Source organism: Microcebus murinus, chromosome 6, assembly GCF_040939455.1.
Source record: "Microcebus murinus isolate Inina chromosome 6, M.murinus_Inina_mat1.0, whole genome shotgun sequence".
Taxonomy (NCBI): Eukaryota; Metazoa; Chordata; class Mammalia; order Primates; family Cheirogaleidae; genus Microcebus; species Microcebus murinus.
Genome location: NC_134109.1, coordinates 87837955 through 87865719, shown reverse-complemented (window position 1 = coordinate 87865719; position 27765 = coordinate 87837955). Strand labels below are relative to the sequence as shown.

The following is a 27765-nucleotide window of genomic DNA, read 5'->3' as shown; positions in this document are numbered from 1 at the left end:
TTTGTCTCCAAGCAGCTTTGTACATTCACTGTTATTCCTAGCTGGCCTCCCTAGTGATGCTCTGCGGGATCATTAACTATTAAATAAATAAGTCCCCGTTGTTACTGCCCTGGAGTCTGGCACTTAGAACTGCTCCTGTGAGAAGCAGCTTAGCTGCAAATCAGTTCAGCGACTCAGAGCATCTGTCCTGGTGAGTTTTGATTGGAGACTCACTGTGCGTTTTTTCTGCTCACGTTGTGGCCACTCTTGCCCTGCTCAGCACTCACTCAGGCCTCTTATTGAATCTCTGTGTCGGCTTCTAAAAAAGACAACTGTGTATTTTTGTACATTTTAGTATGAAACTCTATTGTTGGTCTCCAAAGCAAATTTAGGGTAGTCTTTTTTTTTTTGTCTCTTTTGTGATTTTAATTGAAGCATTACTATTCATTTCTTTAACTCTTATAAGCACCAAATTTTAATATCTAAGTCAATTTGGGAGAAAGAAACACCATCAAGAACTTCCCTCCAGAACAAAACAATGATGTTCATTCCTCCAAGCATCCAAATTGAAGGTCTACCAAAAAAAAAAAAAAAAAAAAGCCCACACAGAAATAAAAACAAAAGTCACATTCTAGGGGGTCAGTGCATTTAGCAGTCTTCGCTGTGTTGTCTTAACTGTCCTTCAGCCGACTTTCAACAAAAATAACACCCTAGCTCATCAAAATATACATTTCCCATTTGCTTTTTTAAATTAAAAATAATTATTAGAGAAAACGTTAAGGAATTCACAATCAATTGCCTGACTCATTTCAATGTCATGTACAGCAAATGGAGGTCAGGAAGGTTATCTGCAGCACATGATTGGGGATATTCATCTTCAAGGCTCAGCTTTCTTCCACACTGTGTAAAATACCCACAGTTCCAGTATGAAGGGACACAAACGATCTCCTTCGAGAATTCCACAGGACAATACAGGCGCCCGAGCTGTTCTTCATAGAGCGACAGGGCTTCTGTCAGATTGACACAGTTCCCCTGTGTGAAATATTTCCCATCCTGCTTCAATACTTTCATAGAGAGGTCAAGAATCAGTCTGAGAAACTCCCATGTGGAATCTTCTTCTGGAGACGTGGAGATTGGAACAGCCGTCAAATCATTAATCACATAATCAAACTCTCTCCCTTCTTTGGCGTACCTCTTCAGTACTGGAATACAGTCTTCTATGAGAACCTGATAGCAGTCTCCTTTAAGATTGTCTAAGACATCACCGCACGTTTTTCGCATATATTTCTTACATCCATCAATCACCATTTGGTCAATGTCCGAAACAGGTTAAGGATAATTTGGGTGTATCAGAGAATTCTGAAATAGCACTCTACCATAGTGACCATCTTTGGTTTCAATTTGACTATTTCACATAATATGCCCCCATCTCAACCTCCCAGAATCAGTACGTCTTTGCCAGTGTAATCTTCTTTGCCACTGCCCAAGATGGCCTGGGCATACGCCAAGTCACTCTCTGCCAAATTAACATCCCCGCCTTCGATAGCTCAGCTGGTAGAGTGGAGGACCATAGTGGGTAGTCTTTATTTAACTCAGGCTGTCTCAAGCATGACTTTCAAATTTGGTGAAAAATTTATCAAACCCTTTGTACATTATATTATTACAAAAAAAATAAAGATTGATATTTTAGTTTATTTATAAATTATTATTATTGTTGTGTTTTAAAGATAGATAATGCTTTTAGAATATTCTCCTCCCCACCTCCCAATCTCACCCCTATGTAGAGAATTTTCCTTCCTTATTTCCCAACTAGTCCTCTATTTTCTCTCTCTCAACATCTCTACTCCCAAATAAAAGCCACTAGACAAACAGAAAACACAAAGCCAGGTGTTGTGGGTTTATCTGAGATTTAGATTTATCTCCCAGCCTTCCTTTGAAGGGGCTGGAGACCAGGAAAGGCGACGACTGCCGCAGGAGAGCATGTCCCCAAGTGGCTTGGGGGTCCCAGTAGCTCCAGCACCCTGCAGGTGTGGGGCCTCAGAGTTACGTGTTCTTCCCACCTGATTCCCAGGGGTTCGAGAAAAAATTGCATAGCTGCCCCGAGGGGGTGTTATGTATGCAGAACTCTACTGTAAAAGGTAGAGCCCTAGGAAGGATTAGACTATTTGTAATGTGTTATTATAACGCCTTGGCCCTTTGGGAAAGTCTTTATGGGTGCCTTTCCTCGTTAACTGGACTTTGTTATTGTCGTAAACACTGAGGTCCTGCCTGAAATTTGGCCTAGTTCCCAGACTGCACAGCAGCGTGAACATGGGCTAATTTTTAGTCCTAATAAACAAAGCAGCTCATCTACTCCGAGTTGTCCAAAGATGCCCTTGTAGTTGAGGAAACGTGCTCGAGCAAGCTGGTCCCCACGTCAACTGAAAGAAATGCCCACTCTGCTCATACAAGGTCTCTAAAGCCCAGACTGAGATGGGCCAGTGGGCCAAAGCTGAGGGCCTTCTCCCCAGGAGATGCTGGATTTACAAAGAGGAGGCATAGACCAGCTCTGGCAAAGCAGAAAGCAAAGGCAAACAAATCATTAGGGACACCCGCGAAAGTCCCACTTTGCTTTCTTTTCTTTTCTCCTTTGTATGCCTTCCCCCATCTCCCCGAAGAAGGCATATACTAGGTCTCTCCTTCTCTCTCTGTATAATTTTAAGGGTATTTTGGGTCCTTTCTCATGTGTCACAAAAGACAAGTTAACATTTTGTTTGGAGCTATCTGAAATGTATGTGTCTAAACACCCTGGAGAAAAAAAAAATTAGCGTGATTAAATTAATCTCAGAGGGAAATTTAATTTGCTCCCCTGGTAATTGTCCAAAATTAGTTCTTTGTAGATAAATTACCATTCATAGGCCATTTACTAGCTCTAGAACAGTCTTTCAAACACTGGAACACTAAATTAAAGCCTGAGGGTGGAAAAGAGAACAAAGTTTGTGACACTGTCAGGCTGATTTGCTTTGAGGGGAGACAGAAGCCCGAAAGCTTTCCCGGCCCCGTCTCTGTTTCCAAGGTCCAGGTGGGAAATGAGCTCCCGGGACAAGGCCCAGCAGTGCTCCCCTAGATCGAAAGGGCTGGAAGTTACTGCTCTCGCTGATTGAATTAATGCGAGCCCTCCCTGTGTTTCAGTTTAGACAGGTTCGGTTCCTCACCAGGGTGAAGGATGTCTCATGAGGGTCAGCGAGTCCGTTTATCAAGAGGCAGACTAGAGACGCCTAGTTTCTGAGTCATTTCCAGGAAACAAAGACCATCTGGGAGAACACAGGATTCTGTGGGGCATTGCTTTCATAGGTAACCCTCACAACTGCTGTAAATCTCAGTTTCCTCATCTGTGAAATGGGGCTGAAACAGTAACAGCTCATTGGATTTTTTGAGGACTCCCTGAGATGACGTATGTAAGTGCTCAGTGTGGTGCTTGGCATATATAAGGAGACAATACCTGTTAGCTGGTGACACAGACAGGCCATGATATAGAAAGTCAGACATTCTCCATTCTGTGCCTAAGTTTTGGTGACACATGGATTTTACTCCTTTCCTTTGACATAACAATGTTTAGTCTGCAGTCTTCAAAGTTTTTGAGCATGTTCTCTACTTGTAAAAAAAAAAAAGTAAATCAATGTATATATATATATATACATACATATATAATATATACATACATATATAATATATACAGATTGTGTTTTTTACTTATTTTTTCCATCAGATTGTCTTTATTATAGATATATGTACATACATATGTATTGTCTTTACTATAGTTAATATACATTATATAATATATTAATATTTATGTAGATAGATTATGTATTATACTATATAATCTATATACATTTATTGTGTATTATATTTATTATATTGTCTTTACCATAGAGAGATATATACACACACGTACATATGTTGTCTATAGTACCTTAACTTTAAACATTTTATAATAGTTAAAATATATATAGAAGTTCTTTTATTTTCTGATAGCCCAAAGGATTCTTTTGGGCACTCCTGGGGGGTAGGCACCCCCTGGGGGACACATACCTCCATCAGCTTCATTGGTGGGAATGATTTTGATGTTGCATTAATCTGGCAAGTCAAGCAAGAAGGCTTCCTAAGGGAGTCTTGGCAGGCAAGGTGCTCCTGCTCTACTCTGTCGTTCACTGTTTTCTTCATAGCATTGATCACTTTCTTAAATTGTGTCATCAGTTTAAAAGTTTATCGTCCGCTTCTTCCTGCTTCCCTGCCCATAACTAAAACGCAAAGTAGCTCTATGAGGGCGGGGGACTTTGTTCATTCGCATCTGTGGCCCTGGATCAATAACACAGTCCCTGTCACACAGAAGGCCCGTGACAAAGATCAGTTGAATGAATGGATGAATCTGGGAGAGATGTGCTCTCTGCTCTTTCCCTCCCAATAAATAAATGTTTTTTGCCTGTGGCCAGGAACCCAGGCTCAGGAGAATGTGAAGATGGTGATGGTGCTGGTGGTGATGATGATGAGGAGGATTGTGGTCAACATTTGTTGCCAGCCCTCTGTAAAGCCTCTTGTGTGGTTGACCTTTTTATTTTGTAGTTTAGAGATAATCTTTCCCTTGATAATTAAGACTATTTCTCTCTCTGGAATCTAGATCGTACTGTAACAATACTATGTTTTCCTCCTTTTGTGGCAGTCGAAGCTAGGTGTTCCCCTTCAAGCTCCTGAAAGTTACTTTTTATAGTTGTCATAACATTAAAAGTGATCTCAAATGTGAGAAGATTTTGTGATAGTGCCGAAACTGTGGTATTCATTGCAAAAGCTCTTGAGGCTCAGCCTGCGAGATTCATAGATGTAGGCGGTGTTCCTGGACAACCACTGAGCTCACTCAGGTTGAGCCTCTGTGATGCATTCTTTAAGGCAAACATAGAAAAACAAGAAAGTTATTATTAAAAATGTTAACTAATCTTGTGTATATTACTAACGTTCTTACCTGGTGTTTGGTTGGGAGTAAAAGAAAAGGAAACAACTCTAATTGACTTAGGCAATAAAAGAATATGAATAAATCATATCACTGAAAAGTTCAGAAATAGGGCTTGCTTCAGGAGAGGTTTGGTCTAGTTTCTCTCTCCACATTTCTTAGCCCTGCATCTTCAGCATAGACTTTATTCTTGGAAGCCTCCCCACTCATGGCCCCAGGATGAATTCAGACATTGGTAGTGTGCCAATCTCTGAACTCAAAATTGTACTTAGGAGGATGGGCCATGCAGTTGGCTTAAATTAATCTGCGCCTGACCCTGGAGTTATGGATGGGAGTTGAATTCATCCAGATCTCAGGACTGAGAAATTTGGAGCATTGTCAGCTCGGGCGGAGAGGAAAATCGTCAAGTGTCTGTTACACCTGGCATTAGCAGGACTGGATTTGGAGCACTGAGGTTGGTTTTGATATTTTTTGTAGCTGATGTGTCTCGCACGCTCAGAATATTGGTTAGTTTCCATTTCTGGATGTGGTAGCCATTAGTGATGTCCGTTAGCATTTCTAGCTTTCTATCTTTTAAACACATGCTGACTCTTTTGGCCAATGGGTCGTGAGCATTTGGGTTGAAGCATTAACATATGGGTGGGAGACTCTCCAGAGCTTTTTCTTTCCCTCTGGTACCGCACCTGGAAGCATTTGAGATGGTGGCTGGTCCATCATGAATAACTGTGAAGAGCAGATTCATGTTGGACAAGTAGCATGAGCAAGAAATAAACTCTTACTGTGTTAAGCCATGAAGATTTTGGAGTTGTTACTGCGGCATAGCGAGTTTATCCTGCCTAGTATGTTGTATTTATTAATCCACTTGGATTATCTGGGTGTTGCTCACAAAAATCCTACATTTGTATAATTCTTTGAATTTAGCAAAAATGCTTTTATATCTATGTTCTTATCTCCATGATAGCTCTATAACTATATGAGATGTATTATTAGCTCCATTTTACCAGTGGAAGAATTGAGGCTAACTCCCTAAATGCTCCGTTTGCTAAGTAAGCAATGTTTGGTATTTTTGATTTGCTTTGTTTTCTTAAGCAATAGGCCTACATTGTGCATATGAGAATCTCATTATAAAAAAAGAATGCTTCCTATTTTATTAATATTTTATTTGATAGCCCATCTCTGAAGAATTTATCAATTTTACTTTATTCTTTCCTGCCTACCAAGTTCAAAAGTGGAAATGTAAAGGACCTCGGCCACTGCTGCTCACGTTGAAAGCTTAAGTAAGGGAGTGATTATCTATACTGCTTGTCTGCATTGAGCTCCGTCTGGGACAAAGAGAATCTCTCTTGAGGGGAATTGAAAGGGAATAAAAGGCAGTAGATAACCAGGGCTCTGACCAAGGTGCTTGACCGGCGAGGAAGAGGTAGATATACTGAATTTCCTTTGGTAAGAAAGGGGCAGCAGGCTCAGAATGAAGAGTGGAGGAGAAAGCAAGGGATGATTACCCTGAAAACAGAAGAGACATCTGCTTTGCAGTGAACGGGGGCAGCACAGTGGTGAAGAGAGTAGGCTCTGGAGCAGAGTGCTGGGATGCAAATCCTGTTCTTTCACTACTTATAAGCTGGGGAACCTTGTGCATGTTACATAATCCCTCTGAACCTTGGATTTCCCTTCTACAGAATGGGCAAAATAGCACCTATTTCATAAGGATGTTGTGAAGATAAAATGAGCTACACAATGTAAGCCTCTTAGAACAATACACGTAGCAAGAGCTTGATAAATGTCTATTACTGTTAATTTTCTTTGTCATTCCTTCTGTCACCACCATGGTCCAAGCTGCCCATCATCTCTCACCTGGACTAATTCAAAGATTTCCTCATTGCTCTTTTCACATCTATTCTGTGTCTTCTCCAATTTGTTCTCTACCTACCTAGGATAATCTTTTCAAATAAAATCACATCCAGTTACTTTTTTTTCTTTTACTTAAAATCTTTCAATAATTCCCTTATCACTTAAAAGACTAAGATTTTTAGTATGTGTTCCAAGGAACTTTTCCCTCTTGCCCATTCATACTGATCTCTATAGTCTAGCCTCATAGTCCCTCTTCTAGATTGCCAAGTGTTCCATCTTCTGCCTACTCAGGGTAATTGTATTAAAATATTCAGAGAAGCAATGTGTTGTCCTCATCCTGTTGCTCCCTTCCAGGTGGAAGACTCTCTACTGGTGTGACATTTCTCTTCACCCCTTTGCTCACTCTGCCCCATGGGCAATGGAGCCATTTACTTGATGGGTCAGCCTTGGAGGAATAATGGGCTTTGCCCTTCTCCCTCTTGGAAGTGAGTTTCCCACAGGGAATAGGTGGTTTCTCATGCTTCTCTAGGGGCAGGCTCTCTCCCACTACATGGGCAGTCTGCCCCAGGCTGGCATTGCCTATGCCTATGTGCTTAAGCCCACCTCATCATGGGGTCAAATAACCAGCCCATCTGGCTAACAAACTAACACGGTGGCTTCTAGCCTGGCTTCTATCAATACCAGAAATGCTAAATGGATTCTCCAGGTGCTACTTCTTCCTTCCCCACCTCCCCAGTTGTCACTGTCCTCTCTCTCCTCCACCTTCTCCTTTTCCCCTCCTTCTGGGTTGGGTTGCTTTTAGTAGTCTATGGTGGAAACATAGATCTGACAGGGCAGTGATGAAGATCTTCTGTGCTGTATTATGGAATGAGTTTAATAAAAATGGACTCTATGCCCACAGGCTGGTTCAATGAAATGACTAAATGCTAATGTGCCTGGTTTAAGATCTTACCAATACAATACTCACATTCCTGGACAGGGCGGTGGAAATGGAAGCATGTTTTCCTTTTGATTGAAAAACAGAGGAAAGTAGATGGGTCCGGAGATTCTCCAGGAGGGGGAGCCCTTGTTCCTTGTTCCCAGTCAAAGCTGCTAGGATTTGCATCATCTGTGACTAAGTTACAACAGAGCCGGTAGAACAAACACAATCGCTGCTATATGGTAAGCTAAGCAAACAGAAAATTGTCATAGTTTCTGTTTGGCATTATCACTTTATCCCACAAAATTGGCTCTTTACCTATATGGAATTCAGTTTTGTAGGAGAATTTCTTTATAATGCCTGCCATGGTTTTGACTGTTACAAGATGTTTTATCCGTCCTTTTAGCAAGATGCCAATTTAACCTCTATTTTAGTTTTAACTGAGAAGGAAAATAAAAACAGAATTAGGAATATGAGATCCTTTTCGTTAGCTGTTTTTTTTTCTCCCTAGTTTTCTTCTTCCCTATTATTTTCTCTAAGTCCCTTATTTAGAAAAACGTGTGATTGACAGTACCCACAGCCTTCTTTCCCAGCCTGACTGTCGAGCAGTCAGTACACTGTAAAACAGTTATCATCAACTTACAGAACAGTTTTCAGCACATTCCTATGCATCAGATCAACTGAGCTGGAAACTCTTCTCTTGACACCTCTTCTTATTTTCCCACAACTTACAACAGAGAGCTGGACATGTCGATTCCTGGTAAATGTTAAAAATGGTCATTTAACAGATAACTGTATTTTCTTTCAATAGGTAGCAGTGATTACTAGAAGCCAGTGTAGGTTCACATAAAACAAGTCACCCCAAACTAATCTCATTTAAAAATATTATTCTGAGAAGGTTGATTCTGAATTTCAGCAAGACCTGTCACCCCAAATTTCTCATGGTATCTTTGTGGATAATATAGAGTTAAGCCTCAGGTAAATAAATATAGTTAGATAGATTTATAAATGGTTAAATAAAACATATTTAATATGTTTTATATAAAACCTGAAAAGGGTGTTAACATTAATTATAAGAGGCCTTTAGTACATTGCTATAGCTCTATTATTTTAATTAAAAATTATTTTTGTCTTTAGCCCTGTTCTTTTTAATGTATTTGTTTATAGCTTTGAAAGAATTATATAAATGGCATGTGTTTAAAATTTTCTGATGACACAAAGCTGGGAGGAGTATTTAATACTTTAGGTAGTACACTCAAGATTAAAAAACGGTCTTTTTTCATTAGGCTGGTGTAATAGAAATATATGAAAGATCTTGTACATCATTATTAAAAAAATCAACTGTAAATATTTAGGAAGGGAAATCTGATTTAATAGTGATTTGTGTAAAAATAATTTAAGAATTTTAGTTGATCAAAACTCAGTATGAATACATAGTGAGATATAATTGCCAAAATGCTAATGAAATCTTCATGCATGTCAAGACAGTAGTTCAGAACACAGAATATACAAGTCTGTACTGTACATGGACTGGTTGAGCCAAACCGTGTTTGGTTCTGGGCACCATGTTTTAAGAGAGATGCAGAGAAGTTGGGATGGATCCAGAAGAGACTGGCCAGGAAGAAATGTCTACAAAATGAGTCATGAAGAATGGCTGTGAGGTTTGGGAATGTCTGTATCAGAGTAGAGAAGACTTAGGGGAATCCTGTGAGTGGTCCTCAAATATTTGAAGGTTATCAACACGGGAAGACCTCAGACTTGGTCTCTGTGAGCCCAGACATGGAAGAAGTTACAGGGAGGCAGATTTGGGTTTCTCATAATAAAGACCTTTCCAGCAATTCCCATTCTGAAATAGGGACAGGCAGCCTTCCAGGCAGTCAGTTTCCCATCATAGGAGACCTTCAAAGGCAGGGCTAGGAGCTCCTTGTCAGAGGTATCTAAAGGTGTCATGCTTTGGGAAGGTGGACCAGGTGATCTCTGAACTTCTTCCAGCCTTGCAGGCCCCAGTAAGAATTCAGTGCCGACATATAGTAGGTACTCAAGCAATGTCTGCCAAATGAACAGATGCATTAGAGTAAAAAATTTCAGGGGTGGACTGCTGCACTTGATATGTTTTTTAGTCATGGGTGATTTTATGACACTGACCAATAATTTTATCTATTGTCAGGACCATGTCATCTTGGGAAAAATGAAGACCTTTGGTCCCCATAGAGCTTAAATTTCCTAGATAACTGCCTTATCTCTTTTGCTCTGGTACAACTCATGCTCAGCCTTGTAAGTTTAAGAGCTATTTCTGATAATGAGCAATGCCTTGCCCCACACTAAAGTGATGCTATTTCTTTTTCAGGATAATCGTATCCACACATCCAAGTACAACATTCTCACCTTCTTGCCAATTAATTTATTTGAACAGTTCCAAAGAGTGGCAAATGCCTATTTCTTTTTCCTTCTGATTTTACAGGTAATGTTTAGGTTGTATTTCTTCTTTACATGTTTGTTAAAAGTATTCATATAATTTGAAAAAGTAAGTTAATTTACTTAGCTAAATGTTCATCATTAGGTAAAACCATCCTTATCAGATTTTTAATGTTATTATTGCTGTTTCTTTTCACAAATGTGGGAGGACTAGGAATGGGTAAAAACTAGGACATTCATCATTTTAAACACTGAGGTCATTTTAGAATGCAGCCTTGCACTTTATTTGAACCAAACCAGAGCCTAATAATTACTGTTCAGAGCCCACTCCTTTCTTTATCTCTCTCTCTCATGTCAACAGTGGGGGAACTGCCAGAGTTGAGCTGACTAAGACTGAGTAGGTTGTGGAACTTAAACTTGGCAAATTTCATTTTCATTTAAGAGCAATGACACATTTTATACATATATAAAATCAATGATGTATGCTTTGTGTTATTGCACTGTAGGGTGACTATTTTTACAGTTCTGAGTGGTGAATTGGTGGTTAATAACCTTTCTTTTTTTCCTTCATCTCACTAAAATTTGGGCTTACATGAAATTTCAGCTTTTATGGATATTTTGGGAAGGAAAAAGGCATAAATCAAAGAAGACACATACATACTATACAGTCACATAAGCAGTTCATGTGAGCCAGTTAGTATGCATTTTAGCCAAACTGGTAGGTTCAGAATGTGCTGGACTCTGAGTTAATTGTAGCAGATAAGATGATGCATTAGTTATGTGCAGTCTAGATTGATAGCTTTGAGTACTATTTTTCATTTAATTGAATATTTATTTGTATTAAAAATCTTTCTATTGTAAGTGGTAGAAATCTAATTAGTTCAAACAAAAGGTGAATATATTCAGGAGTATATGTTGTTTCAAGAATGCCCAGATTCATGGACAATAACAATTTCATCAGGATGTGGCTTCACTTTCTCTGTTTTCTTCCTAAATGTGGCCTCACTCTTAGGTAGGCTCTCTATGTGGTGGTCCTGACAGCTTTAGCCTTTTATCTTCTCAGCTCCAACTCAACTCCAATGAGAGAGAGAGAGAGAGAGAGAATATGAATATGAATCAATTACTTTTTCTGTTGTTCCAACAAGTCTTAGAATTAGCTTTGATTAGAGCTCTATCTTCATTCTTAAACCAATCACTATGGCTTAAGAATTTGATGCAATAATTGGCTTGACCAAGATCATATCACAAAACCTGGAGCCAAAATGGAATTACATGGACTGAAAGCAGAGAGGGTAGTTTAGTTTCCCAAGAGATGGGGGTATAGTTGAGAAGAACTGCTGATCAGGAAAAACAAAAACAAAAAAGAAACAATGAATGAATACATTACTCTTTATTGAAGAAACCTTAGAATCCAAGATTTACTTCTTTTTTATTGCCCCACTAAATTGCTTTTGGCTTCTTCAAGTAACCATTCACACCTTTCCAGAATTTTGAGTTCATTTCTCTAATGGTTTTCTTATGTATGGCCAAAGGCTCTTGTTTATATAGTTTTATAACCAGAAGGGACTTATGGCAGGGTTTAGGCCAACCCTCTTTCTTTTATTGATGAAAAATGAGACTCAGAGAGGTTAGGTGATGTGGAAAGCTTTCAACAAGAGTTAATGATAAAGTAGGGCTAGAATCCAGCTTTTCTGCCACCTAGCCCAGTGTTTTTGCTGCTACATTAGAGGCTTTGAATTTTTTTTTTTTTTATCTGTGGAAGCTGTTATATAAAATTAATTTAGAGTTGTTCTGATGTGGCCTGATCTTCATCCCTGGACCATCTCCACCCCACCCTTTTCTGCCTGATGGCCCTGAAATAGGAAGGAGATCCATATGAATTTTTGGATGAAGTTCTTTTGGTCAATATCATATAAAAATCTTTTGCAATTTGTTTGTTTTGCTCCAAACTGAACTCCATTTGAAAACCACCTGTCTAAGAGAGTTATGTCAATTGTCATGATGTCTCTCTTAGGTGGGTGGCTTGGGAAGTATAGACACAGGGCATAGGCTTTGGAGTCAGAGAAACCTAGGTTCCGATTTTAGCAGTGTGTGTTCTTGGCTCAGTTGCCTGTTCTCTAAGATACTTCATTTATAAAATGGGAATATGATACCTAGGGCTGCAGTATTTCCTGCTTCTGGGTTACCATTCATAAAGTAGTTTTCTGCGTTGTGTACCGGGGGTGCTATTTACATGCACTGTGAACCCTATGGGATTGTGCCAAACAATACTGGTACAGAGTCGAACTCAATGAGCTTTTTTTTTTTTTTTTGAGACAGAGTCTCACTTTGTTGCCCAGGCTAGAGTGAGTGCCGTGGCGTCAGCCTGGCTCACAGCAACCTCAATCTCTGGGGCTCAGCGATCCTACTGCCTCAGCCTCCCGAGTAGCTGGGACTACAGGCATGCGCCACCATGCCCGGCTAATTTTTTGTATATATATTTTTAGTTGGTCAATTAATTTATTTCTATTTTTGGTAGAGACGGGGTCTCGCTCAGGCTGGTTTCGAACTCCTGACCTTGAGCAATCCACCCGCCTCGGCCTCCCAAAGTGCTAGGATTACAGGCGTGAGCCACCACGCCTGGCCATCAATGAGCTTTTCTGAGGATCAAATGATATAACAAATTGAGAGTACGTGGCACAGTGGCTGGTGCAAGGTTGATGCTCAAAGAATCTGAGAATTGGTGAGAAGAGGAGTTGGTAAAATTGTTAAAAGTCGAGATAAGAAGCTGAGAAAGAAAGGTGACATTTAACATCTTGGAAAGATCGTAATCTGCGAAAGATTTCAAGAAACTTCTCAACTTGATATAAATTTATTTTTTGGTCCGGTAGTTTGAAAACCGGTTCAATGATACTTCTATGTGTCTTATAAACAAATGTAAACACTTACATTGTGGAAAGTCATTCTACATTTGTACAAATAACTGAATATATAACCCCATTAATTTCTGCCAAGGCTTGTGAAATTAAATGACAAAATTCAAAAAATATATTTTCTGACTTCAAAAGCTCTAAACTATTTGAAATGTTTGTTTTAGCTAATTCCAGAAATCTCCTCTTTGACCTGGTTTACCACCATTGTGCCTTTGGTCCTGGTGATAACTATGACAGCTGTCAAAGATGCCACAGATGACTATGTGAGTATTTGCTCTTGAGCATTCTTGGGGTCTCAATGTCAGTTCTGGCTTCTGAGAAATAGAAAATAGAGATCAGTTTGAAATTTTGGATGAAGTTCTTTTGGTCAATACCATATTAACTCTGTTGTTATTTGTTTGATGAATAATACAGGTATAATAAAACAAGAGCCTATTTAAAAGCAAGAGGACTTCAATAGCTAGGTTTACTCTCTCATTTTATAGATGAGAGAACTTAAGTCCACAAAGAGCTGGCAATTTGCTAATGATCGTACAAAAAATTCATGAATGACCAGAATTAGAATACAATCCACATTTACCCAGGGAGGTGTTATTTATCTGTTATCATATGTCTTTGTCCAAGTATTGGGAATTGGCAAATATTAGGCACACATACTCTGCTCATTCTACCAGAGCTACAAAATCAGATAGCTTCAAAAGTCAGGGAACTAATGTAAATAAGTGAGGTATAAGACAATAGAGAGTTTTGAAGCCTGCATAACCCATAGTAGATCATTCCCATTCAAAGATTTAAAACACAGTTTCTGGAAAACATTCTAAATTCAGACAAATTATATTCTCACCATTAGTAATTTCATGTGCCCCAGCCTCAACGGTTGTCTATATGTCAGTGACTTACGTATTTATGTTCCTATCTCAGGCCTCTCCTGTGAGCTCATAACCATATTCTCTGTTGTCTAGTTTTAACCTACCTGTGTCTTTAAAGTGGGTTTCTTGTAAGGCAGCATATATATATATTTTTAAAATATGTGGGTAATTTTTAAATAAACAAATAAATAAATTTTTAAATACATTTTTAAAATTTATAATTGATACATAATAATTGCACATATTTATGGGGTACAGTGTTATGTATCAATGCATGTATACATTATATAGTGATCAAATCAGGGTAATTACCATATCCACCACTTTAAACATTTATCATTTCTTTGTAGTGATAACATCCGAAATCTTCTTTTTCAGCTCTCTTGAAATATGCACTTGAAATATGCATTATATATATATAATGTATAATAATATACATTATTATTTGCTACTGTCGCCCTACTGTATAATAGAATACCAGGCTTCATTCTTCCCATTCAACTGTAACTTTGTACTTGTTGACCAACCTCTCCCATTCCCACCTTCTTAACACTCCCCAGCTTCTGGTAAACACCATCCTATTGTCTACTTTTGTGAAATCAACTTTTTAGATTTAATATATGAATGAGATCATACAGTGTTTGTCTTTGTATGCCTGGCTTATTTCACTTAATATAATGTCCTTCAGGTTCATCCATGTTGATGCAAATGACAACATTTCATTCCGTTTTGTGGCTGAATAGTATTCTATTGTGTATGTGTGTAGGTGTATATATATATGTATATGTACATATGTGTATGTACATATACATATACATGTACATATGTATATATGGATATGTACATATGTGTATATATATATACACATATATCTGTATATGTATACATACACTGCTTTTTCTTTTTTTGAATAAAATATTTTAATACATACTATTAATATGCTCATTTTTATACCAATGCAGTTGTAAAATATAATTTTTTTAAATTTCAGCATATTATGGGGGTACAAATGTTAAAGTTACGTATATTGCCCATGCCCCCTCCCCCCTTGTGTCAGAGCTTTAAGCATGACCATGCCCCAAACATTGCACATCTCACTCATTATGTTTGTATATGCCCATCCCCTTCTCCCCCTCCCACCTGCCCGACACTCGATAAATGTTATTCCTATATGTCCACTTAGGTGTTGATCCTTTAATACGAATTTGCTGGTGAGTACACGTGGTGCTTGTTTTTCCATTCTTGAGGTACTTCACTTAGTAGAATGGGTTCCAGCTCTATCCAGGAAAATACAAGAGGTGCTATATCACCATTGTTTCTTAAAGCTGAGTAGTACTTCAGGGTATACATATACCACATTTTATTAATTCACTCATGTATTGATGGGTACTTGGATTATTTCCACAACTTTGCAATTGTGAATTGTGCTGCTATAAACATTCGAGTGCAGGTGTCTTTTTTGTAGAGTGTCATTTGATCTTTTGGGTAGATGCTCATACACTGCTTTTTCTTTATCCATTCATCTGTAGATAGGCATTTAGGGTGATCTGAAAATATCTGCCTTTTAATTGGAGTGTTTAACCCATTTATGTTTAATATGATTATTGTTATGATTAGGTTTTTTGCCTATTTTCAGATTAATTAAATATGTTTTGATTCTATTTTTTCTTTATCATTTACTGTTCATTAAAATAGACAGTTTTTTCATGGTTGTTTTAGACTTATCATAATCTACCTGTAGCACTCTGGCTTCAAGGCACTGGCTGTGACACCCTTCTTTGCTGATCTATATGGGGGATACAAAAATGAAACAGAAAAAGAAACTACATTTTTTTTTAAAAGCTTGAGATCCAATGGGGGAGATGGGACATGTACATGAATTACAATAATGTTAGGTAAAAATGTTATAAAAGTCATAAAAAACAAAGTTCCTTGGTTTATTGTGGGAGGAAGATACCTTTCAATGGCAGGGTTGGTATTTGAGGTGGAATGTGTGAAAGAGAGTTAGGGATGGCTACATAGAGAAAGTGGGAACTCAGCCCTGCTAAGAGTGGTGAGTATGAGAAAGAGAGATGGGAAGATTTGTTCATATCAAGTTGGTTCATGTGATGTTTCCTCATAATTTTATGTATAATTTTTTGATACATCAGCAATTTGATGTATCATTATAAAATTATATGTACACATATGTTTATCATCATATATCATGTTTTATAGGATATAGAGGCTATAATTCTCTTCACTCTTAATGAAATGCCTTACCTATTTTATGGTGCACAATTGAATATAACTTTTGAGGCTGGACTTCTTTTAAAATTTCAAAACAATTTCACGTGTACAAGTGTTTTTTGTTACATGGATGGATTGTATCATGCTCAAGTCAGGGCTTTCAGTATATCTGTCACCAGAATAGTGTACATTGTACCCAATAAATAGATTTTTATTCTTCACCCTTCTCCCACACTCCTGCTTCTTAGTTTTTCAATGTCATACCACTTTATGACCATAAGTACCCTTCATTTAGCTCCCACTTATAAATGAGAACATGTGGTATTAATTTTTCCATTTCTGAGATATTTTACTTAATATAATTGTCTCCAGTTCCATCCAAGTTGCTGCAAAAGACATTATTTCATTCTTTTTGATGGCTGAGTAGTACACCATGGTATCTATATACACCACATTTTCTTTATCCACTCATCAGTGGATGGGTACTTTAGTTGATATCTTTGCAATTGTGAATTGTGCTGCAATAAACATTTGGGTGAATTTGGATTTTTATAAAATGACTTGTTTTCCTTTGGGTAGAAATCTAGTAGTAGGATTGCTGGATCAAATGGTAGGTCTACCTTTAGTTCTTTGAGTTCTTACCAACATGTGTAAGTATTCCATTTTCACCACATCCATGTCCACATCTATTGTTTTTTTACTTTTTAATAATGGCCATTCTCACGTGGATAAGGTGATAGTTCATTGTGTTTTCATTTGCATTTCCCTGATAATTAGTTATGGTCTGCATTTATTCATTTTTTTTTTTTTTTGCCATTTGTCTATTTTCTTTTGTAAAACATCTGTTCATATCTTTTGCCCACTTTTTGATGGGATTGTTTATTTCTTGCAGATTTGTTTGAGTTTTTTGTAGATTCTGGATATTAGCCCTTTGTCACATGTATAGTTTGTGAATACTTATTCCTATTCTGTAGATTATCTATTTACTTTGTTGATTATTTCCTTTTCTGTGTAGAAACTTTAAAATTTAATTATCTCATTTATTTATTTTGTTGTTGCTATATTTGCTTTTGGGGGTCTTGGTCATAAATTCTTTCCCTAGGCCAGTGTCCAGAAGAATTTTTCCTATGTTTTCTCCTAGAATTTTTGTGGTTTCAGGTCTTACATTTAAGTCTTTAGTCCATGTTGAGTTAATTTTTATGTATGGTGAAAGAAAGAGATTCAGTTTCATTCTTCTGCATGTGGCTATCCAGTTTTCACAGCACCTGTCACAGCACAACACTTTTCCCCAGTGTATGTTTTTATCTTCTTTGTTGAAAATCAGTTGGTCTTAGCTACATGGCTTTATTTCTGGGTTCTCTATTTTGTTCCATTGGTCTATGTGTCTACCTTCAAACCAATACAATGCTGTTTTGGTTACTATAGCCTTGTAGTATAATTTAAAGTCATGAGGAATATTGGTCTGTAGTTTTCTTTTTTTTTATTGTGTCCTTTCCTGGCTTTGGTATCAGGGTGATAATAGCTTCATAGAATGAGTTAGAGAGAATTCTCTTCTTGATATTATGGAACAGTTTCAGTAGGATAGATGCCAGTTCTTATTTGTAGGTCTGGTAGAATTTGGCTGTGACTCTATCAGGACTGTGACTCCATAAGTCTCTATCAGACTCTGTCAGGTCTTTTATTGTTGGGGAAATTTTTTATTGTTTCAATCTTGCTACTCATTATTGATCTGTTCAGGATTTTTATTTATTCCTGTTTGAAGCTTGGGAAGTTATGTGTTTCCAAAAATTCATCCATTCCTCTAGATATTCTATTTTGTGTATATAGAGGTTTTCATTATAGTCATGAATGATATTTTGTATATTTGTGGTATTAGTTGTGATTATCTCCTTTTTTATTTCTGTTTGAGATTATTTAAATCCTTCCTTTTCTATTTCTCATTAATATAGCTAGTTAGTGGTCTATTGATTTTATTTATCTTTTCAAAGAACCAAATTTTTGTTGTGTTGATCCTTTGTATTGCTTTCTGTTTGTTTCCATTTCATTTAGTTCTGCTCTGAGCTTTATTATTTCTTTTCTTTTCTTCTGCTAGCTTTGGGTTTGGTTTATTCTTCTTTTTATACCTCCTTGAGATATAACATTAGGTTATTAATTTGTAGTCTTGCTATTTTTTTGATGTACACATTAAAGCTACAGACTTCCCTCTTAGCACCATTTTTTTCTGTATCCCTGAGATATTGGAAGCTCATGTCATCTTTGTCATTCAATTTGAAAAATCTTTTGATTTCCATCTTAATTTTGTCATTGATTCAAAGATCACTCAGCAGCAGGTTGTTTAATTTCCATGTATTTTTGTAGTTTTAAGAGTTCCTCTTAAAATTATTTCTGATTTTATTCCACTGTGGTCTGAGAAGATACATGGTATGATTGTTTTTTTCTGAATTTGCCGAAACTTGTTTTATGGGCTAACATATGATCTACCTTGGACAATGTCCCATGTACTGATGAGAAGAATGTTTATTCTGTAATTTTTGGACAGAATGTTCTGTGAATGTCTATTAGGTCCATTTATTCTAGAGTCTCAATTAAGTCCAGTGTTTCATTTTTGATTTTCTGCCTTGATGATTTGTCTAGTTCTGTCAGTGGGTTGTTGAAGTCCCTGGGTATTAGAATGTTGCTGTTTATTTCTTTGCTTAGATCTAGTACAATTTGTTTTATGAATCTGGGAGCTCCAGTGTTAGGTGCAAATATATTTAGGATTGTTATATATTCTTGTTGAATTGTTCCCTTTATCATTATATAATGACCCTCTTTGTATTTTTATGCCATTGTTGATTTAAAATCTTTTTTATCTTTTATGACAATAGCTACTTGTACTTACGTTTGGTTTCCATTTGTGTGGAATATTTTTTCCATCCCTTTGCTTTGAGTCTATGAAAATATTTTTGTGTTAAATGGGTTTCTTGGAGACAGTATATATTTGGTTTTTTTAAAAAAAAATTATTCAATGAATCTATATATTTTAAGTGGAGCATTAAGACTGTTTTCATTTTAGGAGCCTTCTGTTGCTTCTCTTTTGATTCCCAATGCTCTCTTTTAGATGATTAATCTGAAAGTGAACATCTACTTACCAGTTTCTATCCTCTCTGTGAGAGCAGCTTATACAGGCTGCTTCTAGTCTGCCATCTTGGCCCCCTCTCTCCAAAGCTGGATTTTTAACAAATACATAGGACTCACTCATGCTGAAGAATAATGTCACATTAAAGTGGTGAGCTTGGGATATTCCTGTATTCTACCCATTCCTGTGAAATTGCCATTGGTTAAGGTACTTTGGGAGCTCCTCTTATCGAATTATTTTTATGGTCAGTGTACAAGATACAGAAGAGAAAGCCAGTCTCATGACTTCATGTTCACCCAGCTTTGGAAACAAATGCTATTTCTCATCCAATTCAAAAACCTTATTAGCCAGACCTGTTTTTTGCTTTTATGTATTTCCAAACATAAGACATCCTTTAATGTCCTTTCAAAGGATATGGATCTCCATTCTCAAAGGATAGAGGACAATCCAAAGAATGGGTTATGAGCTTCAAAGGTAATTCTAGGAGAGGAAATTTTAACAGTGATTTGAACAATGGCATCTTTGGAGTAAGTGTGTGGTTTTTCTATGTTATCTGATCTTTCAGGGAAATGGTGATCATTTAGATGCATGAGTTCCTATATTTTAGCCTTAAAGCTTTTATTCATTATAGTCACATTTCATAGAAGAGTAAAATGATAGAGTAGAAAGAATATGAGCTTTGGAGAAAGACCTCCTACTCTACCATGTACTAGCAGTGTGACATGAGGCAAACTACTTAAGTTCTTTGAAGCTTTCCTTTTCTGCATAACATGGCCAATGATATCAGCACTGTTGGGAGGCAGAATCAGATATGTGTAAAGCACAGGCACAGAGCCTGGCCCACAGCGGGTACACAATCAATGCTAGTTCTCTGCTCACTTCCTGTCCTGGGACAGTTCTCCTCTAAGACTTCATATTTATTCACAGAGTAGAAATTGTCAAGAAGAGTCAGCTTGGACCTGAGACTAACATTTCTAGTCCTTTTAGACTCCATTTGCTGCAATAACCAGACCCCTTGGCAAAGCCTGAGCAGAGGTGGGAATAGTCCCATCTTGAGGCCCAGAGAGTGAGCTGTTCAGCTTTCAGGGGATGAGCTGATTGGTATTTTTCCATGATTCTCAGCTAGAAAATTTAGGGGACTATTTCCAGATTAGATACAAATGAGACTAAACACAAAGTCTCCTTTTGATTCTATTAATACTACAGTTAATGCTTGAATGCGCTTTTATTTTTGTGATGATATGTCCCAGTTCAATAACTGTACATCTTCATCAGTTAGGGTCTTGGCAGGAAATAGATGTCACCCTGAAATGGGGAAGATTGGAGAGTTTGATAATGAAGATACCATTTGCAGAGGATGTGGGCAGGGAAAAGCACCTACGCTAGCAACACGGATAGCGGTACTACTTCTAGGCCTGTAGAAGCAAAGGAAGGAAGCAGTTATCAGACCTGGGACCACAGTTGAGGGCTGTTTGCATCAGCTGGGGCTATCTATAGAGGAAGCAGCTATTGCTAACCCAGCTAGAAGAAAGCCATGGAATAAATATCCTTATTTCGCTGTCCTCTGGCCCTCAATCTTCTGCTAGTACCACCTATTGGGCAAACCCAACCAGAAGTCAGAGGGCAAGGACCACACAGGCGAGCTTCCCATTGCACAGGGCAGAGTGGAGAGGGAGAGGGTATAGATATGGAGGAGCAAACAGAGAATATTCAGCAACCCCACCAAATCCTGCACTCAGATAAAATAATGTTTCCATTTCTATTGTTCTACTGTTATGAAGAAGTTTGCATGTCAATGGGTGAGCTGACTTAATTTACTCCTCTACCAACATTATAAACTATTTTCATGTTAACAAAGGCTAAATAGCTTTGTTTTCTTATTTTTGACTGGTAATATCCATTAATTTTTACCTGCCATTCTGAGGAATTATATGTACCAGGTATAACATAATGGAAAGATTGGGATGGGTCTGGGAAAGATGTAGAAAAGTAAAGGGCTGGTTGAGGTATAATATAAAAAAAAAAGAAAAAGAACTGATGATGATTAAAGTCTATAAAATTGAAGTTTTATGTCTCCTTATACTACTCTCTATTCATCTGTGCATTAGGCTAATTTGGTGAAACAACTTTGTCTCTACTATAGCCTATTAATATTGGTATTACTATTTATAGTATTGTCTCTGTATTACCAGTGTCTCTATTTTAGCCTACTGCTCTCTGATCTTGACAGTTCACATAGAAATACTTACCTGAATGGCTGCTAATTTATGAGTCTCATAGAGAGTTCATAATATTTGGATTCTTCCAAGCATCAGATGTTTACATTACTGGAATATATAATAAGTAATAAGATCATTTTGGCATAAAACACAAATCCATACCAAATGTGGTTCAGTATCACATTCTGATTTTTGTTTAAATGCTCAGTATTTCATAAGAATATTGTTAACAATTAGAGCTTCTGGAGAATACAAATACATGTTGTTATAAGTAATTTCTTGACTTTGAAGAAATCCATAAAACAGAATGAATGATGTTTCAATAAAGTATTGAGTACATATGTGAGAGAAATGGAAGCCCCCATTCCTTGTTAAAGATATCAATATTAACGTATGGTTTTCTCTGGGACTATGTGGTACAGATCATCTTAGGAGCAACTAAACATGTATGGGACTTGGAAGAGCATGCTGCTAGACTTGTTCCATTGATGATACTCAGAAGGAGGTTTAGTGAGAAGGGTCTTGATTTAGATTTAGAGTATGGGAGTTCAAGGTAAGCCAAAAGAGTATCTTAGACCAATGACAATATTGTCCAAACAGATGAACTCATAGTATTTCTGGTGTTATTACTTGGGCTGTCAAAGTATGATTTAATATATTTTCTCACAAACACTTTGATTTTTCAGTTTCGCCACAAGAGTGATAATCAAGTGAACAATCGGCAGTCCGAAGTGCTCATCGACAGCAAGTAAGAAATACATTCTTTGGGTTATTCTTAAGATTTCTGGGACACAAAAAGACGTCTTTGACAATTAGTGGCTTTCTCTTTTAATTTGATATATGTTTTCGTTTCCTCTTTAATTTTTTAAAAATTGAAGTGTAATTTCATTTTATCTTCATAACTCTTTTTTTAAAAATATTTAGCAATTACTTGTGCTACCCACTAAACTTCTACTTCAAGTTCCTTTGGAGTGTCTTTCCTGGAACTCAGGCATATCTTTGTCGCTTTTCATTTCTGCATCTAATACTATTTAGAGTCAGCACACAGGTGATGTTTTGTATGTAGTAAATATTTCATGAGGGTTTGAACTATTTAATTTGGTAATTTCTGGGGAAGATTGCTAGAGAGACTTCTGACACATTACTGTACCGAGTGATAGTGATAAGAATTTTCTATCCACTTGATAGTTGAATTTAGATGGGTTGTGTACTGTAATACAGATTTTTCATTGCTTTTGTATTCATCCATCAATAAAGAAATATTATTTGTGGGAACGGTGCTAGAATAAAAAATGCTTTAAATACACGCATTTACACACTAAGAACAGCAAAAACACCTCCAGAAAACAGCAGAAGTCAATTTCAAGACTTCTTTCTATTGTTTCTTATTCTCTTTCTCTTTGTCCCTTTTTTTCTTTTTTGCTAATGAAAATATATGACAAAATTAATTTATAGCAGTGTACTTCAATCTGGTAGTCAGTCACATCAGCCAGTGATTTTGAATCATTTTGATAAACTTAAGCATGTCATTTTTAAAGAGAAAATCATAAAATGAATTAACCACGTGTGAGGGAAAATGCTAAAGATATCAAGAGCAGTTAGGCAGCCTAGAAAATGAGTGGTAACACTGAAGTAATCTCTTTCTGTAACTAAAATATTGACCGATTATTTATTACATAATGGATACCTATAGTTTTTCTTTATTGGCTTATTTTAGAAAATGGTGTTAAATGTACAATGAATAAAAATGATCTTAATCTAAAACCATAATTGTAGACAGAGCCTTGGAAGGTGTGATCTTTGTGTGACACGGATAAGCCACAAAGTTGCCTGGAACCACGTGGTTCATTCCCAGGTTAGCAGATTTTGAACCGTGGCCTCCGTCTTGTGGTGTTGGAAGCATGTGTTTTGCACTCAGAGAGATTTAAGTGTAAATTTCATCCTGCCCTGAGTAATCCTGTGGTCTTGGGCAAGTTTTTAATCCCTGTAAGCATCAGATTCCTCATCTTTAAAGTGGGTTATGATGGGATCTCTCCCATGGTCAGAGTCGCTGTGAAGGTTACTAAGCTGCTGTAGAATGCGTGGCCCGGTGTCCGGTGGGTGTTAACATTCTCCACGCAGCCTTGTTGTTTCTTTAAGTGCCGGTGCCTGTGAGCTCAGGAAGTGTGTGGCTTTGAGCAGCACTGTTGTATATCTTGACTTCCTCAAGTCTCCAAGCTCTGACTGGGTATCAGATCTGATGTTAATAGGATATGTCTAATTCCCCACGGAACATCTGATAATCAGCGCCGTTATTTTGAAGTCTCATCTTATATAATAATGTGTGCTAAAAATAAATACAATTACATGATGAATTTGAACTAATGGCCCTAGCATGTCTTTTACTGTCTCTCAAAGTACGAATTAAAATTTGTCGTGATACCTGGATAGTGATAGACACTGGGGCTTCTATTTGGAGACCAGGGGATTAATCTGGTAATTTAGATATTCAAAATTTGATGACCATGTGTCTCCCACACATACTGGCTATCATTATCATCATTATTAGAAGTAGTGTTAATATATTACTTTCTTGTGGTTTTACTCAGCTTTTTGTTAATTCCTTATGAGGTAGCATCTCTGTAACTCAATATGCTGTGTGATGTTTTGAAAAGTATTGTTGCTGATTCTGTAAAGTTGAAGAGGGAAGCACATATCGTTGAGAATGGCGTATTCTTTAGGATTCAGTGAAAAATCAGGCACAAATTTCCATTTGAGAGGTTACCCACAACTCTGAGTTCCTCTAGGGCAGGGATCCCCTCTCTCGATCACATTTGTGACCCTTGAGCCTACCACAGTGTCTGTGGAATATTCAAACTGAGCTGTAGCAAGTATCCTTGCTGGGAGAGCAGTCTACCAGAGGAGCTTGTTCCGCTAAATTTTGCTAAATCACACATCATTAGCCAATTCCAGCGGCTGGGCTGGTGGCTTCTGCAGAACATGCCCAGGCTATGGAGACTTGCTTTCCACTTTTTGGATTTTGAGATGTTGGGGAAATCAAATGGGCTCAGCTCTGAGACAGCACAAAGGGCTTTGAGGCCTTTGGAATTGGTGGTTGTGGAGGGTGATGCTGGGCTCTGTCCGGCTCTCTACTGTCCTCCTGTGTTCACCCCCAAGCTCCTGTGTGTGTTACTTTTTTTTTTTTTTTTTTTTTTTTTGAGACAGAGTCTCACTCTGTTGCCCAGGCTAGAGTGCCGTGGCATCAGCCTAGCTCACAGCGACCTCAAACTCCTGGGCTCAACCAATCCTGCTGCCTCAGCCTCCCTAGTAGCTGGGACTACAGGCATGTGGCACCATGCCCGGCTAATTTTTTCTATATATTTTTAGTTGGCCAATTAATTTCTTTCTATTTTTAGTAGAGACAGAGTCTTGCTCTTGCTCAGGCTGGTTTCGAACTCCTGACCTTGAACAGTCCACCTGCCTCAGCCTACCAGAGTGCTAGGATTACAGGCATGAGCCACTGTGCCCAGCCATGTGTGTTACTTCTAAAGAGCTTGCACCTGCCACTTCCTTCAGAGCACTGTCCTTGAGATATTGGAATCAATGACCAGTTGGCACAGGAGTTTTATAGAGCAGTTCCCCTGCTTCAAGTTGGAAAAATTCTGAGACAAAATCTACACTCCCGAATGCTCCCTGAGATCAGGCGGAGGGTGGGACTGGCCTGCAATCATGCCCTTGCTTGGCTTCTTCCCCTTCCCTGTGTTGCTTTTCATCACCCACACTAGTTTCCACTGGAAGTACTTTCTTAACAAACCACTTGTGTGTGGTTCCTCATCTCAGGATTTGCTCCTAGGGAAGAAGGCATAAGACAGTAGTTAATGCATAATTAAGCCCATGGCAGTATTAACAGAAAATATTAAGAAAGTGTTTTGGCCCTATCCCTGGCACCTATGGATCGTGATCCAGGAGTAAAGTAAAAAGGCCAAGGGGATCAGGAGCCCTGGGAGTCCAGGTGGTGTTGGGGGCGGGTGTTGCTTTGGGTTGGGCAGGGCCAAGTACTTATAGGTTCCCTCTTGTGTTCCTGGCAGAAGGTCTTGGACTTGGGATGTTCATGCTAGGGCAGGAGCCATGGCTTCTCCTGGAGTGGGAGAGGCATAGTCAGCTTTGGGGAGGAGGTCCCTGAGGAGAAGGGGTGGGATGAAGTACCAGTCAGGAAACCTGGGCCCAGGTAAGTGATCACTGTGTGACCGGACAATTAATTTTCCTTTTGAACTTCAGGTGCCCCTTTTCCTGTGCTCAGAATCAAGGAAGGTGGGCAGCTACATTCAGATTCAACACATATTTACTGAGCTACTACCATGTGTGGGCCCCAGTGCTCCCCCATTTTACTCTGATAAAACCCAAGGTGTGGGGAATAGTGCCTTCATTTTGCCTTAAAGAAATTAACAGTTATATGCCATTTTTTTATTGTGGCAAAAAACCATATAACAAAATTGACCTTCTTAATCATTTTGACATGTCCAGTACAGTATTAACATATGCATTTTGTTGTGCTACAGATCTCTTTTTCTCTTGCAAAATCAAAACTTTGTACCCATTGAACAACAATTCCCCTCTTCCCTGCCTCTGGCAACCACCATTTTACTTTCTGTTTCTAAGAGTTTGACTACTTTAGATATCTCGTATAAGTGAACCAAGCAGCATTTATCTTTTTTTGTGACTGAGTGCTCCCATTTTAAAAATGAGGAGATTAAGGCCCAGAAAGGGATGACTACCCAGGGTTCCATGGCAAGTAAAAACCTACATTAGGGTTCTTCTGTCTGCTCATGGTGCAATGTGTAAGTGCGGACTTTGTGTTCTGATCATGTCTTCACTATTTAGTGTTTTGTATAGATTTATATAAATATAAACATTGTATAATATATGCAGTTTATATGTAATATACATATGTAGATAAACATATACATCTATACTTTCAGTGCCTGGAGCACTACTCATCTATGTTCTTAGCATTGTGTATTGCTGAGCATTGCAAACCTAAGCCACAAAATAATTAGGGGAATAAAACCCTTCCCTTCGGCCGGGCGCAGTGCCTTACACCTGTAATCCTAGCACTCTGGGATGTGGAGGAGGGTGGATAGTTTGAGCTCAGGAGTTTGAGACCAGCTCTGAGCAAGAGGGAGACCCTGTTTCTACTAAAAAAAAAATATATATATAGCTGGATGACTAAAAATATATATAGAAAAATTTAGCCAGGCATGGCGGCGCATGCCTGTAGTCCCAGCTACTCGGGAGGCTGAGGCAGGAGGATCACTTGAGCCCAGGAGTTTGAGGTTGCTGTGAGCTAGGCTGACGCCACGACACTCTAGCCCAGGCAACAGAGTGAGACTCTGTCTCAAAATAAAGAAATAAAGAAATAAAAATAAAACCCTTCCCTTCTATCCCTCCTTTTCAACTTTAGTTTTCTGATTTTCTTATTCTATTCCTTTCAAATCAAGATGAATCTTCTGCATCTGCCAACAGTTATAATATGTGAAAGTGCTTAAGAGATGGGTGTTGTATTTAGTCTTTGATAAAATCTTCCGATGACTTTTGTTTTAAAGTTAAGCAGGGGTGGCAGGATTCCATTATCATAGGGATTAACGTGACTACTGTATTGTGCACATTCTCAGCCTTAGGCTACAAAATACTGTTTGCTGACTAAGTCTGTTAACACCATTAGGAACTTCAATGTTTCGTAAGAGAACATTTCCCCAAGTCATGCTAACTATCCCTGGCCACTGTGGGGGCAACTGGGCAGGTGAGGACAAGTGAGAGGGGCCCTGAAAGTTTCTGCAGGCAGGGGTCAGCCAATCACATGCTCTTCAACCTGGCCATCACATTAGAATCACTTGGGGGCGTTAAAAAAATATCAATGTTCCACCCACATCCCAGAGCAATTAAATGAATGTCTTAAAGGTGAGGGCCTGGTGTTTCTTGAAGCTTCCAAGATGAGTCTAAAGTTCAGGCAGTGTTGAGAACCTCTAATCAAAGCCATTTCTTTGCCCACATCTATCTCTCTATGCTTACTCTCTCTAATTTTAAAAGACACCCAAGAAAAAGAATTCCATTTATTATATTTTAATATGGTAAGTATAGTTTTTCATGTAATAAAATATCTTTATAACAAAACAATTCTGTAATGCAATTTACATTTTTCTGTGATAGGGCTCATATTTTTAGTCAAACACTTGGCCAATCAAGAATTACTTTGCTATGTTTTCTTTCCTTCAGAAATTCAAGTTTTGTTTTTTC

At 38.1% G+C, this 27765-nt stretch overlaps 1 protein-coding gene across 9 annotated transcripts in view; it reads left to right on the top strand.

Moving 5' to 3' along the window:
- Window positions 1-27765, top strand: part of ATP8B4 (ATPase phospholipid transporting 8B4 (putative)) — a 224076-nt gene that overhangs the window by 51752 nt on the left and 144559 nt on the right. For 8 of the 9 annotated variants that reach the window (XM_076004353.1, XM_076004355.1, XM_076004350.1 and 5 more), the window contains 3 exons: window positions 10078-10191; window positions 13222-13320; window positions 22179-22240. In XM_076004353.1, the coding sequence (XP_075860468.1) occupies window positions 10078-10191; window positions 13222-13320; window positions 22179-22240 (275 nt within the window). The remainder of the gene's footprint in view (window positions 1-10077; window positions 10192-13221; window positions 13321-22178; window positions 22241-27765) is intronic. The other variant, XM_076004354.1, reaches the window with a different exon arrangement.